Raw genomic sequence first — 22043 nt, 5'->3', positions numbered from 1 at the left:
TTTTGTTATTTTGAGGTTTGACTGTATACTTTTCTTTTCCCAAGATAGCGACAAGATGCTTTTCATTACTTGATGAGAATGCCTGCCATATGCATCATCATCATCATCATCATCATCATCATCATCATCATCATTTATGTCCACTGCAGGACGAAGGTATGGTGTCTAGAAAGGGGAGGTGTGATGACCGGGCAAGAAAAACTGGCCCCCGTTCGCGTGAATGCCGCAGGGCGGCGCTGTCGTCAGGGGCGCCATCAGCTCGCGCGGCCGTCCTCTGCGTGTGCAGAGAGAATGCTGTAGTGGAAACGCATTTTGCTGATTTTTATAAATTTTAGCTAATACTGCAGTCCTTTAAACATCGCAAAGATTGTATTGGGCTACGGTTATCATGCTGTTTTCGAATACGGGGTAACACAACCGAGTTTTCTGCTGGCAGAAAGTGAGCAGGCATTTTTGAAATGCCATATTAAAGCCATTAAATCAGCGGGGACCTTATCTATCGTATAATGCTCTTTGCACGAGTTATCTGCAATCGTATTTTTTTCCCCGAGGTCAACGCGATAACTGCTAGGATCACCCGGGATGTTTATTGTTGCCACAAGTTTTTTTTTTTTAGTTGTGGGCGTTATTACGTACGAAAGCGTTTAAGTTGGTTTACACCTGCCAAATCAGCATTAAATCATGACATACCTTGTAGTGCAACGTCCTGGAGTCATTTCATTCTCACTGCAATTCAAAAACCAGATATACAAAAGCAACATGTTTCTGGACAAGCAAACTTTATTGCATAAAGCAGATTGTACTTCACCAATTCTGCTGCTTGCTTTGCATCACGCAAGGCTTTGTTCTTTTGCCTTTTTTCTCATTCATTTCCTGGTTGAGGCTCTTTAAAAGAAAATGAATTCTGGCAAGGCAGAAAAACCTGACCCCTGATTTTGTAAATTCCAGGCAATGTTCCCCACAACCAAGTTGTGGCACATTTGTGCTCTCTTTCTCGAGTATGCTGAAAGCAGCTTTAGAATGCAGATGCGTTCTGCTAAATTCATACGTTAGCCTCATTTCAAGCTTGAATCAGACGATACAGTGACTCCAACGGGTAGAGAAGCCCACCCAAGTCCCACTCTTTGCAGGCATCAGCTGCGAGTTCTTTTGGGACACAGTCTCTCTGCACAAGGCAGGCATCCCTGTATGCTGCACAGCTAGTTGAGAGAACACGCTTCCTGGCCACGTAGCTGCAATGTAGTACACCACGCGAGCATCGCTTCGTTTTTCAACATAGTCCGCATGGTCCACGGCCACTTCAACAGCCTCCATGGGGAATACATCATCCTGCTTCTCATTTTCCAGGAGTGCATCTTACTCGTACTTCAGCTGTAGAGCATTGTTTGTGTTTGTACCACGTGTTTTAAAAGCAGTAAGGTATAGCCGCCTAAATCTTTGACTAGGCTGCGCGAGTGGTAACTTGCTGTGCGCTAGCACCTAACAAATGACTATACTATCTTCACGAGCTTTGTGAGCATGAGTAACCATCGACTGTTTCGCAAGTTCGTTCCGTCGTAGCGCGCTGGAAAGGAGAAAAAAAAACAGCATTTAGATGAGCTAGCTAAAGATTTGGCCTGCTATACATACGTTAACATGGTAGAACCACATACCTTGCGCCAAAGTGCTTTGCGCAAGCAGCGGAATTCTCCTGCAGCGGCTTGTCGGCCCTTGGAATGGCACGTGCCCACTGCAACGACAGTCTTGGCAAGTAGGCGCACGGAAAAGGGACACTTTTTCTGAACAAGATTTGTAACCGGAATCGAACCCTGGCACGAAGCAACACCTCTGAGTTTTTTCTTTGAAATTGAAGGCATCTTATTCAGCCCACAGCAGTCATAAATAAGCAGCACACGCAACAATCTGCAGCAAAACCATGAAAATCCGGCGCCCAAGCGCTGTATAGCTGTACTCGTTGCCTTCTCTCCGCCGTCTCCGCGGAAATGCTGACGGCGCCCCGGGCGGCAGCGCTCTGTATTGCCCTAGCGGCGGTCACGCACAATGGGATCACCCTTCTCTATGGGAAGGGCGCCGCGGTCATCACACCTCCCCTTTATAGCCACCATAACGAAGGCCTCTTCCTGCGATCTCCAATTACCCCTGTCCTGTGCCAACCGATTCCAACTAGCACCCACAAATTTCCTAATTTTGTCGCACCACCTAGTCTTCTGCTGTCCTCTACTGCGCTTCCCTTCTCTTGGTATCCATTCTGTCACCCTGATGGTCCAATGGTTATCTAATCTGCGCATTACATGACCTTTTTTTTCGCCATTTTTTTCTCTTAGTACCTATTAGAATATTGTATATACCCATTTGCTCTTTGATCCAAACTGCTCTCTTTCTGTCTCTTAAAGTTATGCCTAGAATTCTTCGTTCCATCACTCTTTGCGTGGTCCTTAACTTGTTCTCAAGCTTCTTTGTCGGTCACCAAGTATCTGCCCCATATGTCAGGACCGGTAAAATGCACTGATTGTATACCTTCCTTTTCAATGATAACGGTAAGCTCCCAGTCAGGAGCTCACGATGTCTGCCGTATGCGATACAACCCATTTTTATTCTTCTCTGAATTTCCTTCTCATGGTCAGGGTTCCCTGTGATTAGTTGACCAAGGTAAACATATTCCTTCACAGACTTTAGAGGCTGGCTTGTGATCTTGAACTCTGGTTCCCTTGCCCAGTTATTTATCATTATCTTTGTCTTCTGCATATTAATCTTCAACCCCACTCTTACAGTCTCCCTGTTAAGGTCCTCAATCATTTGGTGTAACTGATCCGCAGTGTTGCTGAATAGAACTATGTCATCGGCAAACCGAAGGTTGCTGAGGTATTCGCTGTCGATCCTTACTCCTGAACCTTCCCAGTTTAATAGCTTGAATACTTCTTCCAAGCACGCAGTGAATAGCATTGGAGAGATTGTGTCTCCTTGTCTGACCCCTTTCTTTATAGGTATCTTCCTACTTGTGTAGAATTAAGGTGGCTGTGGAATCCCTGTAGATATTTTCCAGGGCATTTACGTAAGCGGTCTGTACTCCTTGATTATGCAATGCCTCTATGACTACTGGTATCTCTACTGAATCAAATGCTTTTTCATAATCTATGAAAGCCATATAGAGAGGCTTATTGTACTCTGCGGGTTTCTCGATAACCTGATTAATGACATGGATGTAATCCATTGTAGAGTATCCCTTCCTGAAGCCAGCCTGTTCCCTCGGTTGACTAAAGTCCAGTGTTGGCCTTGTTCTATTGGAGATAATTTTGGTGAATATTTTATACAATACTGGGAGTAAGCTAATGGGCCTATGATTTTTCAGTTCTTTAACATCTCCCTTTTTGTGGATTAGTATAATGGTTGCATTCTTCCAGTTTTCTGGGACCCTTGCAGTCAATAGGGACTTTGTATAGAGAGCCACCAGTTTTCCTAGCATTCTGTCTCCTCCACCTTTGATTCAATTGACTGTTATTCCATCCTCTCCTGCCGTTTCTCCCTGTTTCATGTCTTGCAAGGCCCTTTTGACCTTATCTCTAGTTATAGGAGGAGTTTCTGTATACTGTTCATTATTGTTTCGAATAGAATAATCCAGAGTCCTCTAGGTACTGTACAGGTCAGTATAGAATTCTTCCACTGCTTTTATTATACCTTCGAGATTGCTGATGATATTAACCTGCTTATCTTTCAGTGCATACATCTTGGTTTATCCTATGCCAAATTTCTTCTCACTGATTTCAGGCTGTGTAAATTTTTTACGGCTTCTTCAGTCTTTCTCAAGTTATAATTTTGAATATCACTTATTTTCGCTTTGTTGATCAGTTTTGACAGTTCCGCGAATTCTATCTTATCTCTGGAGTTGGACACTTTCATTCTTTGTCGTTTTTTTTATTAGGTCCTTTGTTACTTTGGAGAGCTTGCCTACAGGTTGTCTTGGTGCCTTGCCTCCCACTTCGATTGCTGCCTCTGAAGCCAGCCTCGTTACGGTTTCATTCATTACCTCTATGTCATCATCATTATTTCGCTGTTCTAAGGCTGCATATTTGCAAGTACCAGCCTAAATTTGTCTGCTGCTGCCCTTACTGCCTCTAAGTTGACCTGTTTTTTTCTTGACCAATTTTACTCTTTCTCTGTTCAAATTGAGGTGAATCCTAGCCCTCACTAACCTATGATTACTGCACTTTACCTTACCTATCACTTCTACATCCTGCACTATGCTGGCATGTGCAGAAAGTATGAAATCAATTTCCTTTCTTGTTTCATCATTAGGGCTTTTCCAGGTTCACTTTCTGTTGCAGCGTTTCCTGAAAAAGGTGTTCATTATTCTCAGCTTATTGCTTTCTGCGAATTCTACCAGCATCTCTACTCTAGCGTTTGTAGACTCGACGCCATAGTTGCCAATTGCCTGTTCACCCGCCTGCTTTTTATCCACTTTTACATTGAACCATATGCATTCTAGCCCATTTTTACTTGTCTGGAGATTTCCTCGTGATCTGATTAGGACCAGGGATTTTTAATGTTCACACAATGCATGGCACAGGGGTGCTTTCGCATTTTGTTCCCATCAAAATGCAGCCGTCGCAGCAGGGATTCGATCTCGTTACCTTGTGCTTAGTGCTTGACTTAGTTGAGTATACTTCTTCACAGCTTCAAAAGACTGACAACCGATTCTTTACTGCAAGCCCGGTACAGTCTGCTTCCATTAGTTCAACCCTGACGAGACTGACAAAATTGATCGAATTATCTGGCGGGTCGAATTAAACAAGATGCAGATAAAATGGCAAAACACACCGCTAATTCATTCATCAGTATTTGCTTGATTCTAGGTCTATTTCTTGGTTATGTACTTGTGGAAAACATTCTGCATATAATAGCCGCCAGATCCTTGTCCGAGCTCACAATGTGCATTATATCATTTTTAGGGAACAATTCCAAGGTAGGAGCATTAAGGGACTGACAGCTGATGTTTGTGGTACCTAAATTATTCAGTGCAGTGCAAAGTGTCCAGTTCAACAGAAATTATATGGAAAATGTCATGAAATATCCTTAAAGGAATTCTTCAATCTGTAGTCGCAATATTGTTTATGTAGCCCTGTGCTGGAAACATCATCAAGTGAGCATGATAGCGATAGTATGCCGGCATGAGAGCGAAGTCAACACATGTGACCCTAGCTATAAGAAACTAATTGCTTTTTTATCAAGGTGATTGTCATGTGTCTCATGCTTTCTGGACTGCTAATTGTTTCTACGGTAATATACATCTGTTTATTTGATTTCCTGTCTGTCTTTTATTTTCCGACCATTTCCAAACGTAACTAAGATCCACCAGTAGTGCATGTCTGTCTAGAGTCTGGCAGTACAAACACGCCTTTATGAATAGAGTATTTGAGACATAAATTGAAGGTGGTTTGTACCTCACATGCAGATCATAGGCCACAGTAGAGAACATTAGAGAACTTGCAAAGCCGCACATATTCACATACACTTTGTGCACCTCCATGCAGTGAAGAATGCAACCAGATGATGCTGTTTTGCCATTCCACTTATTGCTACGGTGGCAGCATTGTTTGTTAAATGTGAAGTTTATTTACATCATAGTGTGCGTTAAAAAGTGCACACACACATACATAACAAAAGCACTTTTAAGCAAGAAGCATGGTGCACTTAACGACACCTTGTGATTTAGTGGAGTGGTAGTACTGGTACCATAGCGTCACATTAAAGGGACCCTGAAACGCTTTTGACGATTTTCTACAAACGTACTGAGACGTTAGAGTAGGTCCTTCTGATCATTAATTGACACATCTAAGTGCTCTGCGTAAAGCGTGTAATTTATTATAAGGTTTTGAAAATGCACCTCGCTGCCGATCGCAGCGCAGTGCTCGGTGGAATTTTAAGCCGCCCCTACCCATATGACCGAAATCACCCATATGACGTCAGTGGGGCGAGCTATCCGATTGGCTGACCAGGGCGCGTGATCGATAATTTTTCCAACTTTATGGTAAACAAATGATCTTCGTAATAGTTGGAATGTTAGTTAATTTGTTTTTATAAAAAGAAAGTAGCATAAAGAGAATGCACAAGAACAATTTTTCAGTACACTTAAGGACTTCCGGCACACAGCAAGTGTCGTCTGCTTGTGTTACAACGTACTCCATTTTGACGAGAGCTCTGCGGTCAGAGTTGGTCTCAGTCTTTTCGCGAGCACTATGATTCGACTTTGTTGACTTGTGGACTGCAAACGTAGCGACTGGCAATATGTCAAGCTGCCACATCGTGTCCCTCTGCAAGGCAGCGTACGAGCAGACTGGCTGCTGCGCATCGGACTGCCGCTTTACGATCGGCGCCAGGATTTGCGCGTTTGTGGCCGCCACTTTACATCGGAAGATTACTAACGCAATAGCGTTTCGCGAGTCCCGTATTAGGGCAAACTTAAGCGCAAGGGGACAGGGTCTGGCCGCTTGACTTTGCCGTAACGGGATGAGCCATGAGATGAGCAGAAGGGCAAATGCGAATGGTCTGCATGGTGCAGCCACCTGGTGGCACAGAGCTCAACCATACGCAGTAGCAGCAACGAAGTGTATTCTTCTTTGCTGCTGGTGGGTATTTTTCGCAGGAGTGTAATCATGAACACGTTGTTTTTATAAATGTTTAAAATGTTTACACTTGTTTAGAGCAATATTAGCGCTTTGTTTGGCTGGTTAAGCTCTGCACCAACAAGTGTACGGACCGTGCAGACCGATCAGGCCGCTCACGTACGTCTACGCTAAAGTTCCTTCATCAGCTTGAGTTTATGCCTACAGTCATTTGCCGAAATGACCAGCTTGCCTGTGGTTACCGGAATACAAGACACGTTCGGCGCTACGACAGAATGCTCGCAGCGCACGCTGCTTCGATAGCTCTCGCTTGGGGTCGACGGCCAAGCGGCTAGCGGAGCGGTCTCGCGCGGGCGGGGGCGGGCTCCAAAACAACCGGAAGTGGACGATGTGACGTCGCATCGTGACGCAGGACCAGTGAAGGCGGAGCTTAGCCCCGCTCGCTCGGCGAACGAGTTGAGGAGGAAAAGCGTGGCTGGGGAGGAGGGTAACTTCTAATCGCTTGTAGCTCCATTAATACGTAACGCTTCACTTAAATTGTGGTGCGAATGTTCTACTTAAGCTGTACCCTACGCGTCTACAAAATTTGTCCGAACCGTTTCAGGGGCCCTTTAAGGTGTTATGGCATGCAGTTGTCGAGCTACTTTCTGTTCCAACTTAAAGATATAATTCTTCTTTCAACCTGCTAACATTCTGTTTGGTTGTATCAGTATACAGCACATTCTTCTCATTTCCACCCGCTTTGGTCAGTTGTTGGTCTCTTTAAAAATATGCAGTTGGTTGCATGTCCTGTGTGGTTTGAGTGCATCTGTCCTGTGGAAGAGGCAAGCAAGGAATAAAATTTATTAACTTACATATTTGAGCGTCTGATTTAGTACATATTGTTTTTATGGCTTGCAGGGCTGGCAAGAAACATTGCCTGATGGGAGCACAAGGGATCACCCTGCCACTGAGAATTTCTTTTGGGACAGGAGTGACTGCCTGATGAAAATTGGCTACAGCCATCCTACTTGCCCTGCTGTGTCCTTCCTTGTGGCATTCGTGCTGTTTGACCCAAGTGTCATCATCCATGGTAAGTTGTTGCTAAAGAGTTGCATGTCCAGTATTGTTGGATGTTTAGTGTTGTATACAGTACACTTGTGTACTGCGCATTAAGTTCATGTTGAAGAACCTCAAATGATCAAAATTAATCCAGAGCCCCCTACTATGGCTTGCCTCATAATTAGCATTTGGTTTTGGCACATAAATACCAAGAATTTCATTTCTTTTTAATAGACATTAAAGTGAAAGAATAAGTTAAGTTGGACTGTTATATTGTGCTTTTGATATAGCAAAATGTTACTCTTGCCTTAAAAAGAGTTTTGATAAGCCAGAAAAGACGCAGGAATGAAAGATGGTTAGCAATGCCACACTATAGTGCTATAGTGCTGGTGACTGCTAATGAGGCTCAAAAGCATATTTTTTTTTGGTGGCCGATAAGATTTTGCATTTTATTGACCTATATGGTTATTGCACCACAGAGAGGCTTTGGATAGTAATGGTGTTTGACAGACAGCAGCTGCACTGTAACTAAATACTAAAACCATTAAGAACAGTTTATGAAAACATTCTTGTTCGCTGTTTTTTTCTTCTTTAGGGCTGGTTGCATTTGAAAACAACACGGAAGGGTTCTCACTTAACTTGAGGATTTCAGACTTCATCCAGAAAGCATTTCTGTCAGGTGGGTGGCTCTTCACATCTCATTCTTAATTTTGTTTTTTGCATCATGTTGCAATGACTTATGCCTCTGCACCATGCCACATTATAGAGCAGAAGATAAAGTAGCTACATTTTATCAATGTTAATTAGTATAATCAGTGTGTGCATTATTCAAAGCAAGTCAAATTGTAGTGCTGAGAAATAGGCATTCCTTTAGGAGAATATGCATCAGTAGTTACTGTTCTGGTGGCGACTTCCAAATAATTCTGATAATCTTTGTGCTATGAGCGTAAACATTGTTACACAGCTTTTTACACCACTACTGCAGTCTTCGTTAATAGTGATTGTGTTATCTTCAGCGAAGTACAGGTATTTTAAAAATGTTCTTTTTTTTGCATTGATTCTTCTCCAGATCCAGAGCCGAACAAAGTGTATAAAAATCTCCCCACATTGTCACGAGTTGTCAAGGATTCTGTAGCACTTCCACTTCTTGGATGGGCCCAAAGTGGTTTGTATTATGTTTTTCTCAGCAGTGGTCATTGCTAAGAAGACGTTGTAGATTAGCAATAACTGGAGAAGCTATCCCTGCTCTGAGGCGCACTTTTTACTGTGCCCCAGAGCAGTAAAACATCCTGACCATTTTGTTTATTTTGTGCCATTTAATATTTGAGATATGTTAGAATACTGCAGATAAGTTGAAAGCATCTTAAGCTGGTAGCCATGGCATTGGTACCTAAAGCAACACAAAAGTGAATTTCAGTTTTGTATGTTAGAGGCTCGATTGCGCAACATTTGGACGACACACACAGAAGAGAAACACACACCACAGTGCTCTGTGGTGTGTGTTTCTTTTCTGTGTGTGTCGTCCAAATGTTGTGCAATCAAGCCTCTAATATGCTATACCAACACGCCCAGTCCCCCACCTTGGCAAGTTTTGTATGTATGTTTAGACCATGCCATATAATGCACTATTGTGGCAGGGTTCAGCACTATTAATTTATTTATAAAATGCATGAAGAGATGAAACAACTGATGACTCCATTGGCAGTTGCCTTAACTGCTGCAAGCTATAGCTCAATAACATACATACCAGTTGGTTAATAACTCGCATCTTTCTTGGCTGTGTAGAAATTGCAGTCGTGCTTATGCCATATCTATATTTATGAGACTTCATAAAAAATGCAAGGGCAAGCAAGTTGTTATACCAATCCTGTTAAAGGGGCCCTGAACAATTTTTTATTGAAGTGGAGAAACGCACTTGAAGTTAAAACAGGCTAATTCAGAAATGCTTTGCTGCAAAAAGTACTTCAATGCATTCAGCAGAAGTGAAGTTGTTGGCAGTCCAACACCCCTTTTGCGGGGCTTCCGCTCCTTCTTCAGTGCATTGCTCTGCCAAGGCTACGGCAGAGCAGAGCGTGCCCACAATGATCCGCCTGTTGAATGTCGCTATGCCACACAGATGAAATTTGATTTTCGGTGTTCATGTGGATGCCACTGCACTCAACCGCAATTTTCTATGGCAGCATGGCCAAAGCTATGTGCTCGAATGTTTGGAGCTTCTGGGCCGTGATCGGAGATCATTGTTCGAAATGTGCATTCAGTTTGCATTCAGTTTCGCCTCGTGATTGGCCTAGGCTGCGCCCGGTGACTGACAACTCGGTGCTGCTTAAGCCAATTGCGTGAGGCTAAACTGAACACAAAGTGAATGCATGTTTTGAGCAACAATCTCCAATTGCACCTTGCTCTTGTGTTACTACAGCAAGTAGTGCCTACGTTTTGCTGGCAGTTTACAGGACCAGGAAAAGCAGACATGGACACCAGAAAGCCAAAATTAAGAACAGCAAGTAGCGGAAATCCTTTTCGTCAGCAAGCTTTTTATTTGTGATGAAATAAATCTTCAAATAAATTGAAATAATAATTGGTACAATTTATTTTACGCTACGTAGCTTCCAGTTGCTTGCATTCATCCACTACATGCAGAAGCGCAGTAAAAAAGAAAATTTACCAATGATTACGATACTCCCTCATGCGAAATTTGAGCACAGCTCTATACGTGTTATGAGTCTGAGATATAGTGGCTGGTGTGGACAATCTGTCTTGTGCGGCACATTGCAAACAGAGCAAAGAGTGATGCGACTGTCTCGCTAACCGGGAGATCACGAAAGGCAGCATGTGGGTGATGCATGGGCGCGATTCACAGCAGCCACCACATATAGACCTTTGCTCATGCAGTGCTTTGTTTCCATATGTGGTATCGGTTGACGCGCTGCCGTTAGTGAACAGATGGTGGCGTGCTACTCTGGCGCCATGTCGTAGCGGTCCTTGCCACAGACAGAGCCCATCTTGCGTAGCGCTATGCTTTTCTTCTCAGTATTTCGCTATAGTACTCTCCTCTTCCACTTTCTGCTTCATGCTTTCACTGTAACCTCCTCCTCCACTTTCCTCCTTGTACTCTCTTCACTATTGCTGCCTTTCATCCCCCGCTGCGCTCCCCGTTCGCTCTTTCATCTTTCACTGTGTTTGTTCGCTTCGTTACGAGGGACACCAAGGCACACCGATTCTCAATACAGAAACAGGCGCCTAAGAGCTACGCTCTAAAATGTGTGCTTCGGCTCTGTAGTTTCACTGCGCTGCCACAGCAAGTTGTTGCCGGGTGTACTTCCAATTTTCGCACTTACGACGTGCCAAACGTAAGCCAGTCGCGTTTGTCCTCAGCAAGCCAGTGTTCTCAGCTAGTGGACTCTTTGGGGCACCCTGCGGCAGCTGCAGTATCTATGCTATGTAGCAGACAGCAGCTGCATGCAACTGTAGTGCGTATGAACAGCGTTTGCTTTGTCCATGACAGGGCTTGAGTGCGTGCTTGCACTCGTATGCTCCAGTCTCGTCGTGCTACGTGGTGCAGACTGACTTTGTCCTACACCAGCTTGACCAACGGATAGTAACTGCATCCAACGTCAGCATTTTGAAGTGCTATCAATAGCTCAATACGAAGTAAAGTCTGCCAAGGCGTCTAACCAGGAGCGGCCAGGAGTGAGCGTGTGCTGGCTAGGATGCCTGTTGTCTGACCTTATCTTTGCGTGGTTCAAGGCTAGTTGAGTGTTCAAATTTATTCAAAATTAATGACACCCTATGGCTATGACAACGATAAGCAGTGCAGCCAATGTTTAATTCCTACACGGGTGGCCATGACCAAGCGTGAGAAGATGATAGTCAGCTTCTTCTAGAAGTATGTAATTATTATCGAAATTCGAAAGCAGATTTTCGCTTACACCAGCCTGCATAGGCGCTGACTAAGGGGAGGCTCCGGGGCCCGAGCCCCTTCCAAAGTTTTCAAGGAGAGGGGAGAGGTGGAGGGAGGCAGAGTCCCCCCCTCCCTTAAAATGTGGTTAGTATACTGGAGTTCTGTTACCCACATCATTTGCGGTTTCTTTTGAGTTGCTTCTACCTTTTCACTTAATATTTTGTTGTGGCTAAAAGCTTACTGCATCATTGTTAGTGTGACGTGCACAGATTTTAATTCATACTTTCGCTTTATTTCTGCAAATAAGAGGACAAGCACATTAGAAGCACTAGCGGTGGCTGCCTCATCCATATTTTCTCACTTCAACATTTTTTTTTTATTTTCGCTGAGAACACAATGCAAAACACTATATGTTTATATATACAGGATGAAGTTTATTGTATTTTTAAAGAGAAGGAGGTAGCCAACTAACAATAACTTCTAGTGGTATGGATAGCATAAGCCTAAAGAATGAATATATTACTGTATGTTAACCTCGCTTCAAATTGCTTTTTTGTGCTTTTTTTATACTAAAAAAAACTGCAGACTTCAGTGACCCCTTTCTGCAGAGTCTTTTATCAACGGTGTGTTCTTCTCTGTCCAGTAGGCAGTGCTAAGTGCTCATGAAAAAAATAAACATCTTCTAATAATTTACAACATTTATTAGAGATGGAAACATTGCCACTTGCATGCAGAGGTCATAAATATATATATAATTGACTCAGTAACTGGAATGAGACCAAGCCGGATTCACTTGAAATCAAAATCAGTAGCAGCAGTCATGCACAGCAATGCTTATACTTGGAAAAGAAAGAAAAGAGAAAGGTGACGCTGGAAAGGTGAAGCAGTGTTAGTGATAGTGAAGTATAAGACAATTACACGAAGGAAAATTTTCACCGTATAAAGCTGTGTAAGGGCTGCACCCCCAACTTGACAGCGAATATTAAAAAGAAATCTAATCGAGAAGCAATTGTGTTGGGAGCGCCGATTCTGATCCTGCTCAACAGGGAATTTTCGAGTGTTTCAGAAAAAGGTGACTTCGCACTCCACTTGCAAGCACCACACGCCGCGCACGACTGCGAAACTTTGAGGAGATGTTCATAGCAGCATATGCGATCTGCGGACTATGTTTTTTCAGCAAGCCTGTGGAGTGGTTCAGGACCCCTTTAAGTAGCATGCTAATAAGCAGCTTTATGGGAAAGTTGGCCAGCACCTCTTTCATTAAAGCTGCCTCTGTTGTAGAGCGGCACCTCAACTCATGGAAGTGGATTAGAAATCATGTGAAGAGCCCTGGTATGGAGGGACACGTACTAGAGATTTGCAGTTGTATGCACAGAAATGAAATAGTTTGTGCTCTGAAGTTTTCCTTGGCATGCAGAAACAGCACTGCATCTCTGATGCCAGCCTCCTATGTGCACTCAACTTTCTCAAGAAATGAGAGTGTGTTGGGCAAATGTGGAGCACATCATGTGGAAGTGTCTCCTCACACAACTCCATTTTGGGTGATGGTATGAAGCTGAGACAAACCAAAGCATTCCGTGGCTCTGGTAGCAAATAAATGCAGTACCAGCTAGTGAGATGCTCCTTAACAGGAGCCTGGGATATACTTGAAATAGATAAGTACCATCAGGACCTTGCTCACAATTGGCTTATATTAAAAGGGCACTAAAGAGCAATGCTAAGTCTGCTAGGTTGATGAAATATTTGATGAAGGCTCCATTCACATTTATTTGGCAGAAAAAGGTGATTGCTAGTGGAGAAAATCAGGGCCAAACTTTTCCTTGAATTTTGTGCCTAAACTGCTGTGCCAAGAAGTCAGCATGATGTTGCCGATTTGAAACTGTTTTGGATATTGAGCCATTGTTGTGCAGAAAAAGTTACAGAGCTTTCTAGATTTAGTCATCAGTCCCTTTAGAATGCACTGTGATCCTTGCTTATCAATAACAGTTAACTAGACCCAAGACTGATACAGGGATTTCAATGTGGCATTGCCACCCATCTATTGTTTTTTTCTTTTCTGGGTTGCCAAACTCTACCCATGGTAAGAGTGACATTTCTGGTATTCCCAGAAGTGTTGTTTACTAATCCAGGTTCACTTGATGTTTCTCTTTAGTGTCCGTTTAAGATGTTATTGCAGAAAATACAAATGGGCAGTTCTTTCTTTTTCTTTTTTTTTTCAGCCCATATATTTTTTAGAAACATGTAAGTTATCATATTTACTCATGTAAGGCCCTTCCTTGTGTAAGACTGGCACTCCTACTTTCGAAGAGTGAACATTTTTTTAAGAAAAAGAAATTTCACTAACGATTGGAATTCTACTTCATGGCGTTTGATGTCAGTAGGTGCTGTCACTAAACATTTTAAAGTTGTTGGAACATTAACAGCATGGACGGCACCCAAAACAACCATCTTTGTGAGTGTGACGATGAGATACTGTGGGACCTTGTTCATAAATTTTGAAAAAAATGCAAGAAAATACACAATAACTGGGAACACATACAATCTGAAGTGACAAAACATTTGGCAGACTCAACTGTAGCTGACATCTGTGTAATGTGAAGTGTTGCGTGAATTGTTACAGCGCGTTGGCCAATGCATGCCGAGCTGGTGGGGCCGAAGCAGCCCGAGACGCATTTTGTCATTTTTGCGACTTCCGCAAGCCTTGAGTTCACGCTCCTTGAATTTGGCCTGAGTCAGCAGCTGCCCCGGGTGGGGCATTTTTTGCAAGAAGTTTTGACATGCCCACTTCGTGAGACATGAGCGAAGTATGAATGACACTCACTACTCACCGCCTGTAGCAGGGAACGAGGGTGCATTTGGGTTATTGCCTATTAAGAGTGCATTATGGTTCCAGTGGTACTATGCCACGCGCTGTGAAGCATGTGAAGATGCACATCACAATAGAGTTGGTGACAATAGCTGTGTACGCAACGCACAATGACCCGTGAAGAGAGTTGCTGGGACCGGAAGAGAAAATTGAGTGCATGCCAGCAGTTTTACATGACACAGGCGGATGAGTGCTGTAAGGAAGTTGCTGTGGCAGGCGCCTACTGCTCTAGATCACACATGCCTCGTGCCTTTTCTTGTTCACATGGGATCTAGCTATGATTGCCAAACTGAGATCATCTGATCACAGTTTGGTGATATATTGTACGTTGGTGCTGAGAGATTGCGTTTTCCAGGAACATATTGTTATGAGCCACCTATCCTGTGGATGAAGAAGACATTGCATAGCAGATGAGGAAGAGGACAAGCTGTGCCCGGCCCACCATTTTAATGGGGTAGCATTAAGGAGCCCATGTTGCAGAAAAGCCGGCGTTGGCATCCCGCGTTGGCGTCCAGCATCGGGTGTCAGACGTTGTTTTGGCAAAATCTTTTCGAACCACTCATACCCAGGCCATCCATGTGATGCAAGGAATTTACTGAAATAATTGAATTTTTCAAGCTAAAATACGTGGCGAAATCATGAACTACGACATACACACAACCTACAGACATAATAGCCCTCGGATTGTAATTTGACCATATGAGAAAACATGATTCTGTTACGTGAAAACTCAAATAAACCCCTTTTTCAGCATTTCCACAATTCACAGACCGACCACGGCGTCCGCCATTTGCGCACTCCGGCGTGTGGGTGTCTTGGGGGCCACGGAGCAGCGTGCCTGGTTTCTTGCAATACCTCCAGCTGGCGCTCGCCTCTGCCGAGTCACGGCCCATGCAAGAGGCCATGTTTCTACCACAAAGCCCACCTTCATGCATAGTATTTGTGGCCAGCATTTCCCGGTAAACATTACGTTTACATATGCTCCAGCTGCTGGGAAGCGTGAGAAGCAGTCAGGGATCTTTGAATGCTCTCGTGTTCTACTCTTAAAGGCAAAGCTTAAGCGTCACCCAAATTTTTTTGTTGTTGTGGTGCCACACCCTGCTGCTGTGTAAATATGGTGCATAAACCCCTTTTTGACATCTCCCCATAACATCTTTGATGGAGGTGTGGGGTATATCCGAAGGACATTACGGAGCTTTGCAGCGGATATCTTTTGGGTCATGCGATCATGTCGACTGAGCGGCCTGCTGGCTCAACCTCGGCTACCACAACATCGGTTGTCCTGGCCCAGCTCTGAGACCCTGGTACCTTCTCAGGTACTGACTCTATGGACGTCGAAGACTTGTTAACCAAATACGAGCGAGCCAGCAAAAACAACCGGTGGAACCCAGTCATCATGCTGGCTAACGTTATCTACTACCTCAAGGGAATGGCCCTTGTTTGGTTCCGAACATGTGAAGAGGAACTGACTAGTTGGGACACGTGCAAGCAAAAACTACAGGAGCTCTTCAGGAAGTCAGCGGGTGCCAGCTAGCCGCTAAGAAAGAACGTCCATGCCGGGCCCAAACGTCAACTGAACCATATGTTGTGTACATTAAGGACATGTTAGCTTTGTGTCGGTGGGTTGACGACAAAATGCCTGAAGCTGACAAAGTCAGCCAGATACTTAAAGGCATCGCCGATGACGCTTTTAATTTACTGATATATAAAGACTGTTCGACGGTCAACGACAACATAAAAGAGTGCCGATGCTTTGAGGAAGGGAAGAGCTGTCATGTCACGCACCAATTCGTGCGGCTCCCTATCACTGCTGTTACCTCAAGATGTTAGGAAGTCCAACTGCCCGGTATCGAAAGCTTGCTGCGTCTTGTGCGGCGTGAGATTGAGGCTGCATCTCCATCTGTTCTTCAGGCCCGTTCTTGCGATGAGCCCCACCAGGCAGTATCGTTGATCCAAGCTGTTGTGTGCGAGGAGTTTGCAAATGCAGGCATTCATCTCATAAGTTGCCCTGCGGTCAGCAATTTCTTTCGACTGCCCTGCCCACAATCAACCTGTCCCGGATATTGTGATCCAAACCAGTGGCGCACACGTGATTACAGGCCACTATGCTTCACCTGCAATAGGATAGGCCATATTTCCCACCATTGTCACTATCGCCAGTCGTTGTCACCTCGTCCCTTGTATACTTTCCGCCCAGAAGACAGTTGGTCCTCTTCTTTTCGGGCTTGCAATGACCCACCGCACCCTGATGCTCCTGCCCCGACTCCACACTATGACTGCTCACCATCCCCGCAGAACCGACATTATCACTCTCTGCTGCCCCGTCGCTCGTCGTCCATCTTCGGAAAACTGACCAGTGCAGCTCTCAGAGGTGATGTGGCATTGGGCAACCAACCCGAAAATCCTCTGTTGTTCCTGGCTACTCGACAAAACCTTTTGGGTAGAAGTAGACGGCGCACCTGTTTCAGTGTTCATAGACACTGGGGTGCAACTATCTGTCATGAGTTCTCTCCATTCTTGTCATCTCTGCAAGGTTCTTACAGCCACCACTTCGCCTGTTGTTCGTGTTGTCAACAACAGTACACCTTCCATCGTTGGCATGTTGCACTGCGTGTGTGAGCTTCGCTGACCACCAAACCTCAATTCTATTTGCTGTTCTGCAACAGTGTTCCCATGACGTCATCCTCGGCCATGACTTCCTGAGCACCCATTCTGCTCTCATCGACTGCTCATTTGGCCTGCGACCAGCTACCGCGACGTATGTCACGTTGACCTCAGAGCCCCCTTTTTGTGATGATGACTATGTAATCTCCTCTTCTCTTGATGCTTCTTCGATGTGGTGTGCTGTGCTCCCTCACTCTGTTGTGACCGTTGCGGAGAACTGGGCATGTTTACCTATTCTCAACTTTGGACACACCCCACAATTTCTTCCCAAAGGCATCACGTTGGGCAGCATATCACCTTTAGACGCACGTGACCATCTGGCCCTGACTATCGATGCTCCACAGTCGTCACCTGCAAGCCCAGACACGAGTACTACGCTTAACAACCCTCTTGATGGTATGATTGCCCCTGACCTGCCCCCTTCTCAGTCCAAAGATCTTCACAGCTTGTTAGCATCTTACCGTTATGTTTTTTATTTGTCTTCACCCCATCTTGGCCAGACATCACTTGTAACCCATCGCATCGATACTGAGGATGCTAGACCCATCTATAGGCACCCCTACCAAGTGTCTCCATCTGAACGCTGTGTCGTTCAAACAGAAGTTGAGAAAATGCCGTCTAAGGACATCGTTGAACCATCTAAGAGTCCTTGGGCATCCCCTGTGGTGCTTGTCAGAAAAAAAAGACAACACCTGGCAGTTATGTATCGACTATCTGCACCTGGACAAGATTACAGAAAAGGATGTCTACCCATTGCTGCAAATAGACACTGCCCTTGACTCAGCATGGTGCAAGGTACTTTTCTTCCATAGATCTTCGGTCCGGCTATTGGCATATTGCCGTTGACGATCAGGATTGTGAAAAGACTGCCTTTGTTATGCCCGATGGGCTCTACCAGATTACAGTCATGCCCTTTGGGTTGTGTAACGCCCAGTGACATTTGAACAAGTGATGGGGTCCCTCCTTCATGGTTTCAAGTGGGCTACTCGCTTATGTTACGTTGACGTCGCCATTGCTTTTTCGCCTGCATTCCTCAGTCATCTACAACTACTATCAGCTATTTTGCAACTATTTCACAATGCCTGGCTTCAACTAAACTCCAAATGCCGTTTTGGACGCTGAGAGATCACCTTACTTGGCCATCTTGTTGATGCAGCCGGTATCCAACATGACCCTGCCAGAGTACGCGCTGTTGCCAATTTTCCGACGTCCCGTTCTTCGCTAGATGTCCACTCATTTTTTGGCCTCTGCTCTTACTTTCGTCACTTTGTGAAATACTTTGCAGAGATAGCACGGCCTTTTATGTGCCTGCTCAAGAAAAATGTTCCCTTTACCTGGGGTCCTGCCCAAGCGCCTGTCTTTTCGCAGCTCATCGCACTGCTCACTATGCCACCTGTGCTGGCTCACTTTGACTATTCTGCTCCCGCGGAAGTCCATACAGACGCTAGTGGCCATGGCATCGGTGCTGTTCTGGCTCAATGTCAACATGGCCAGGACTGTGTCATTGTGTATGCCAGCCACCTCCTTTCTGCCACTGAGCAGAATTATTCGATTACAGAGAGAGAGTGCCTTGCTCTTGCTTGGGCCATTTCAAAATTTCACCCTTACTTGTATGGAGGGCCATTTGCCGTTGTCACTAACCATCTCGCTCTCTGCTGGCCGTCTTCACTGAAAGGTCCCACGGGTCACCTTGGACTCTGGGCATTATGGCTTCAAGAGTACTCGTATACAGTCATCTACAAGTCTGGCCATTTGCATCGGGATGCCAACTGCCTTTCCTGATACTCCGTCGACCAGCTGGAACCTGCACCAAGTGACTACAGTCCTTGTGTGCTTGCCACCTCCGAACTCTTCAACAGTACTGCTGAAGAACACCGTGATCCGGTCCAATGCAAGATTATCGACCGTCTCAGCTCCCAGGCTCCTGATGCCTCTCTCCGCCTCTTTGTGCTACTTGATGACACTTTACATAGTTGCAGTTTGCTTTCTGATTGTCCTGACCTCTTGTGATTCCGGCAAACCTCCGCTGGACTGTTCTGGCCTAGCTTATAATGCGCCAACAGCGGGGCACCTCGGCGTTTCGTGCACAAACGATTGCGAACGCCGTCAGTTCTACAGGCCAGGCATGCCTTGCTCGGTTTGTCGTTACGTGGCCTCTTGTGGCCTTTGTCAGTGCCAGAAAAAGCTGCTAGTCCCGCCTGCTGGCCATCTTCAGCCTCTTGACATTCCATATGAGCCGTTTCATTGCGTCGGCCTCAACTTACTTGACCTGTTTCCTCTGTTTTTCTCAGGAAACAGATGGGTCGCTGTCGCTGCAGACTATGTGACGTGATTCGCGATCACCTGCGCTCTTCCGACCAGCTGCACGACTTACGTTGCAGACTTCTCACCCCAACACGTCATTCTCTAGCATGGGGCACCTCGGCAACTCCTAACCAACCGGGGCAGACAGTTTCTTTTGAAGGTGATCGAGGACAGTCTACGATTCTGCTCTATGCAACACAAACTGACCACGACCTACCATCCACAGATGAACGGCTTGATGGACCAACTGAACCGAACAAGTGCTGACATGTTGGCAATGTATGTGTCCACCGACCACCAGGACTGGGACACTGCATGGCCTTTTGTGATCTTCGCGTTTAACACATCAAGACATGAGACCATTGGTTATTTGCCTTTCTTTCTCTTATTTGGCCAAAATCCTATGTAGCCCATGGACACGCTGGTGCCTTCTTCCACGCGTCCCCCTACTGAGTGCGCTTGAGAGGCTATTGCCCGTGCTGATCATGCTCATCAAGTTGCGCACACTCTATTCAGTGCGCCGCAAATCCAACAGCAATCGCGATACAGTAGCCATCACAGGACTACCCACTTTGCCCCTGGGTCCCTTGTCCTCCTCTGGTCCCCAGCGTGCAGTGTCGGGCTTTCTGAAAAGCTGCTGCTCTTTTACACCAGCCCATATCAAGTGTGCCGCCAAGTGACCAACATACCGTACAAAATCACTCCATTGTCTTCAGCGCAGCGCACAAAGCACACCTTACGTGCCCTCTCCAGTGCTGACGTCAGAGCATGTAATAAGTGCAAGTGCAGCTGTTTCGAGCAAGCGAGCAGGTGGGCGCTGTGAGAGGAGAAGCAAGAGAGGAGGGAGGGATGTCACATCTACTCTGCTAGGCAGATGTTCAGTCTGTTCCAGGCAACTGTTTTCCATTAATTAGACAGTTAAATATCATGCCACCTTCTTGTGTGTGACGTCATTACTTCCGCTTTCTACTTCGGGGTTTCCAGGAATTTCGCCAGTCGTGGTCACGTGGCGGGTCTCTAAAGTTTATGATCCTGTGCTTTAGTGTGTGCAATCTGCGATTTCTCATTATGATTAATTCTAATTATTCTAGACAATTCAGTAACTCAACTTGTAACTAAACTTATGCTATGATGTCATATCTATAATGAAACCCATGAATTTTGTACTGTACTGTTCTTTCTATTTCTTTTTCTGATTTATTTTGAATTTCATCCCTGTTCGTCTCTGGAGGTGAACCAGAAGTGCTGCACAAGAAACAATAATGTCACTCGATGCTGTCAGATTTGCAGGATGGTCCCACCGCTGGCATCCAGTTGTAGGAGTTGTCGGATGATCTCGCTGCTGCCACCAGTTGAAGGGGTTGAAGGTCGTAGAGAGGAACTTGGGAGGAACTAGGCGTACAGGGTTTATTTACAGTATTTACATTCTAAACAAGAGATACATTCGACAGTCTGATGCGGCTCCCAAGTGGAGCACGCAAGACGAGCATACAGTAAACGAGCACACAGCTCATGAGTACGAACACGAGCACGATCACAGAGCACGCATGACGAGCACACTCTAGCAGCCGACAGCAGCTGCTTATAAACACTCCATTAGTCCCTAGTTCCCTAGGTGAGAGAACCGTTCGACGTCATCGTCAACGCAGTCGACCAGCTGGTTGTCCATTATCTTGAGTCTTGAAAGGCGCGTTGGTTCCCCGAGCTGACCCCCGCAGCACGGCCGCCGGGTGCCCATTGTCTTGCACCTCTAAATCCCAGAGCTGCCTTTCTCCTGTAGTCACCACGAGTGTCAGCAGACTGTGACGAATCCTGGGGCCCCCGTACCGCAAAGCCCCCTTTTGTTAGGGAAAGCTCTTCTTGCTGCAGAGAGACCATGACGACCCAGCAAATCAACCAACAATACCTTGGGTGCCAAATGTGGCCCGCCCTGCTGTCATCACCGATTCTCCGAACGAGGCGCATGGTGGGTTAGCGCTGTCGTCCTCGCTGGTTCTCCGAAGGGCGCCAGCACCGCGGGTCGATTGAAGCACGTGCAGCGGGCTGAAATAGCTTTGCAGAGCCGTACCCCTGCAGGCCGATCGTAACAATGCTTGTGCCACTGAAAACTTCTTTATTTAGACAACGCCAGCATGGCGACTGTGCCAACCGCACTGTACTACTTTCCCGCCAAAAACCACTAACACAGTAACTGAACCCATTGCAGTATCCGTCGCCATCTGCCGGTGATTCCTAGAAATGTCCATCAGTTTTAGAACACCACAGCAAACGCTGCCACCAGCATGCTGGCTCAGTGCAAACACGCTCCACGCACACCACAACCACAACAATCATACCCCCTACTTGTGTAAGAGCCATGTTCTGTCAAGATTCAGAAAATATGTATATATACATATGTATATATATATATGGGTCTTACATGAATAACTATGATAAATTAGCATAAAACCTACAGTGCAAGGAGTCTGGATTCCAATTGCTTGAAGTAAATGTATTACATTGTTCTTAGTAGCAGTCAAGGGAACCGATTGAAGTGATTTGCAAAGAATGCAGTTGCTGTTCCCAATAATTGCTGATATGAGTGGCCAAGAATTCGAGGATTTTCTTCTACATTGTTCATGCTTTTAGGAAATTCTTGCATTTTTGCATA

General features: G+C 45.4%; 1 protein-coding gene across 2 annotated transcripts in view; it reads left to right on the top strand.

The window, feature by feature from the left end:
- Positions 1 to 22043, top strand: part of LOC142580162 (F-box only protein 7-like) — a 69976-nt gene that overhangs the window by 10785 nt on the left and 37148 nt on the right. For both annotated transcript variants that reach the window (XM_075691026.1, XM_075691029.1), the window contains exons 4-6: positions 7521 to 7692; positions 8257 to 8340; positions 8731 to 8826. In XM_075691026.1, coding sequence (XP_075547141.1) covers positions 7521 to 7692; positions 8257 to 8340; positions 8731 to 8826 — 352 coding nt within the window. The remainder of the gene's footprint in view (positions 1 to 7520; positions 7693 to 8256; positions 8341 to 8730; positions 8827 to 22043) is intronic.

This window comes from Dermacentor variabilis, chromosome 1 (assembly GCF_050947875.1).
Source record: "Dermacentor variabilis isolate Ectoservices chromosome 1, ASM5094787v1, whole genome shotgun sequence".
Taxonomy (NCBI): domain Eukaryota; kingdom Metazoa; phylum Arthropoda; class Arachnida; order Ixodida; family Ixodidae; genus Dermacentor; species Dermacentor variabilis.
This window is presented reverse-complemented; position numbering and strand designations above follow the sequence as displayed.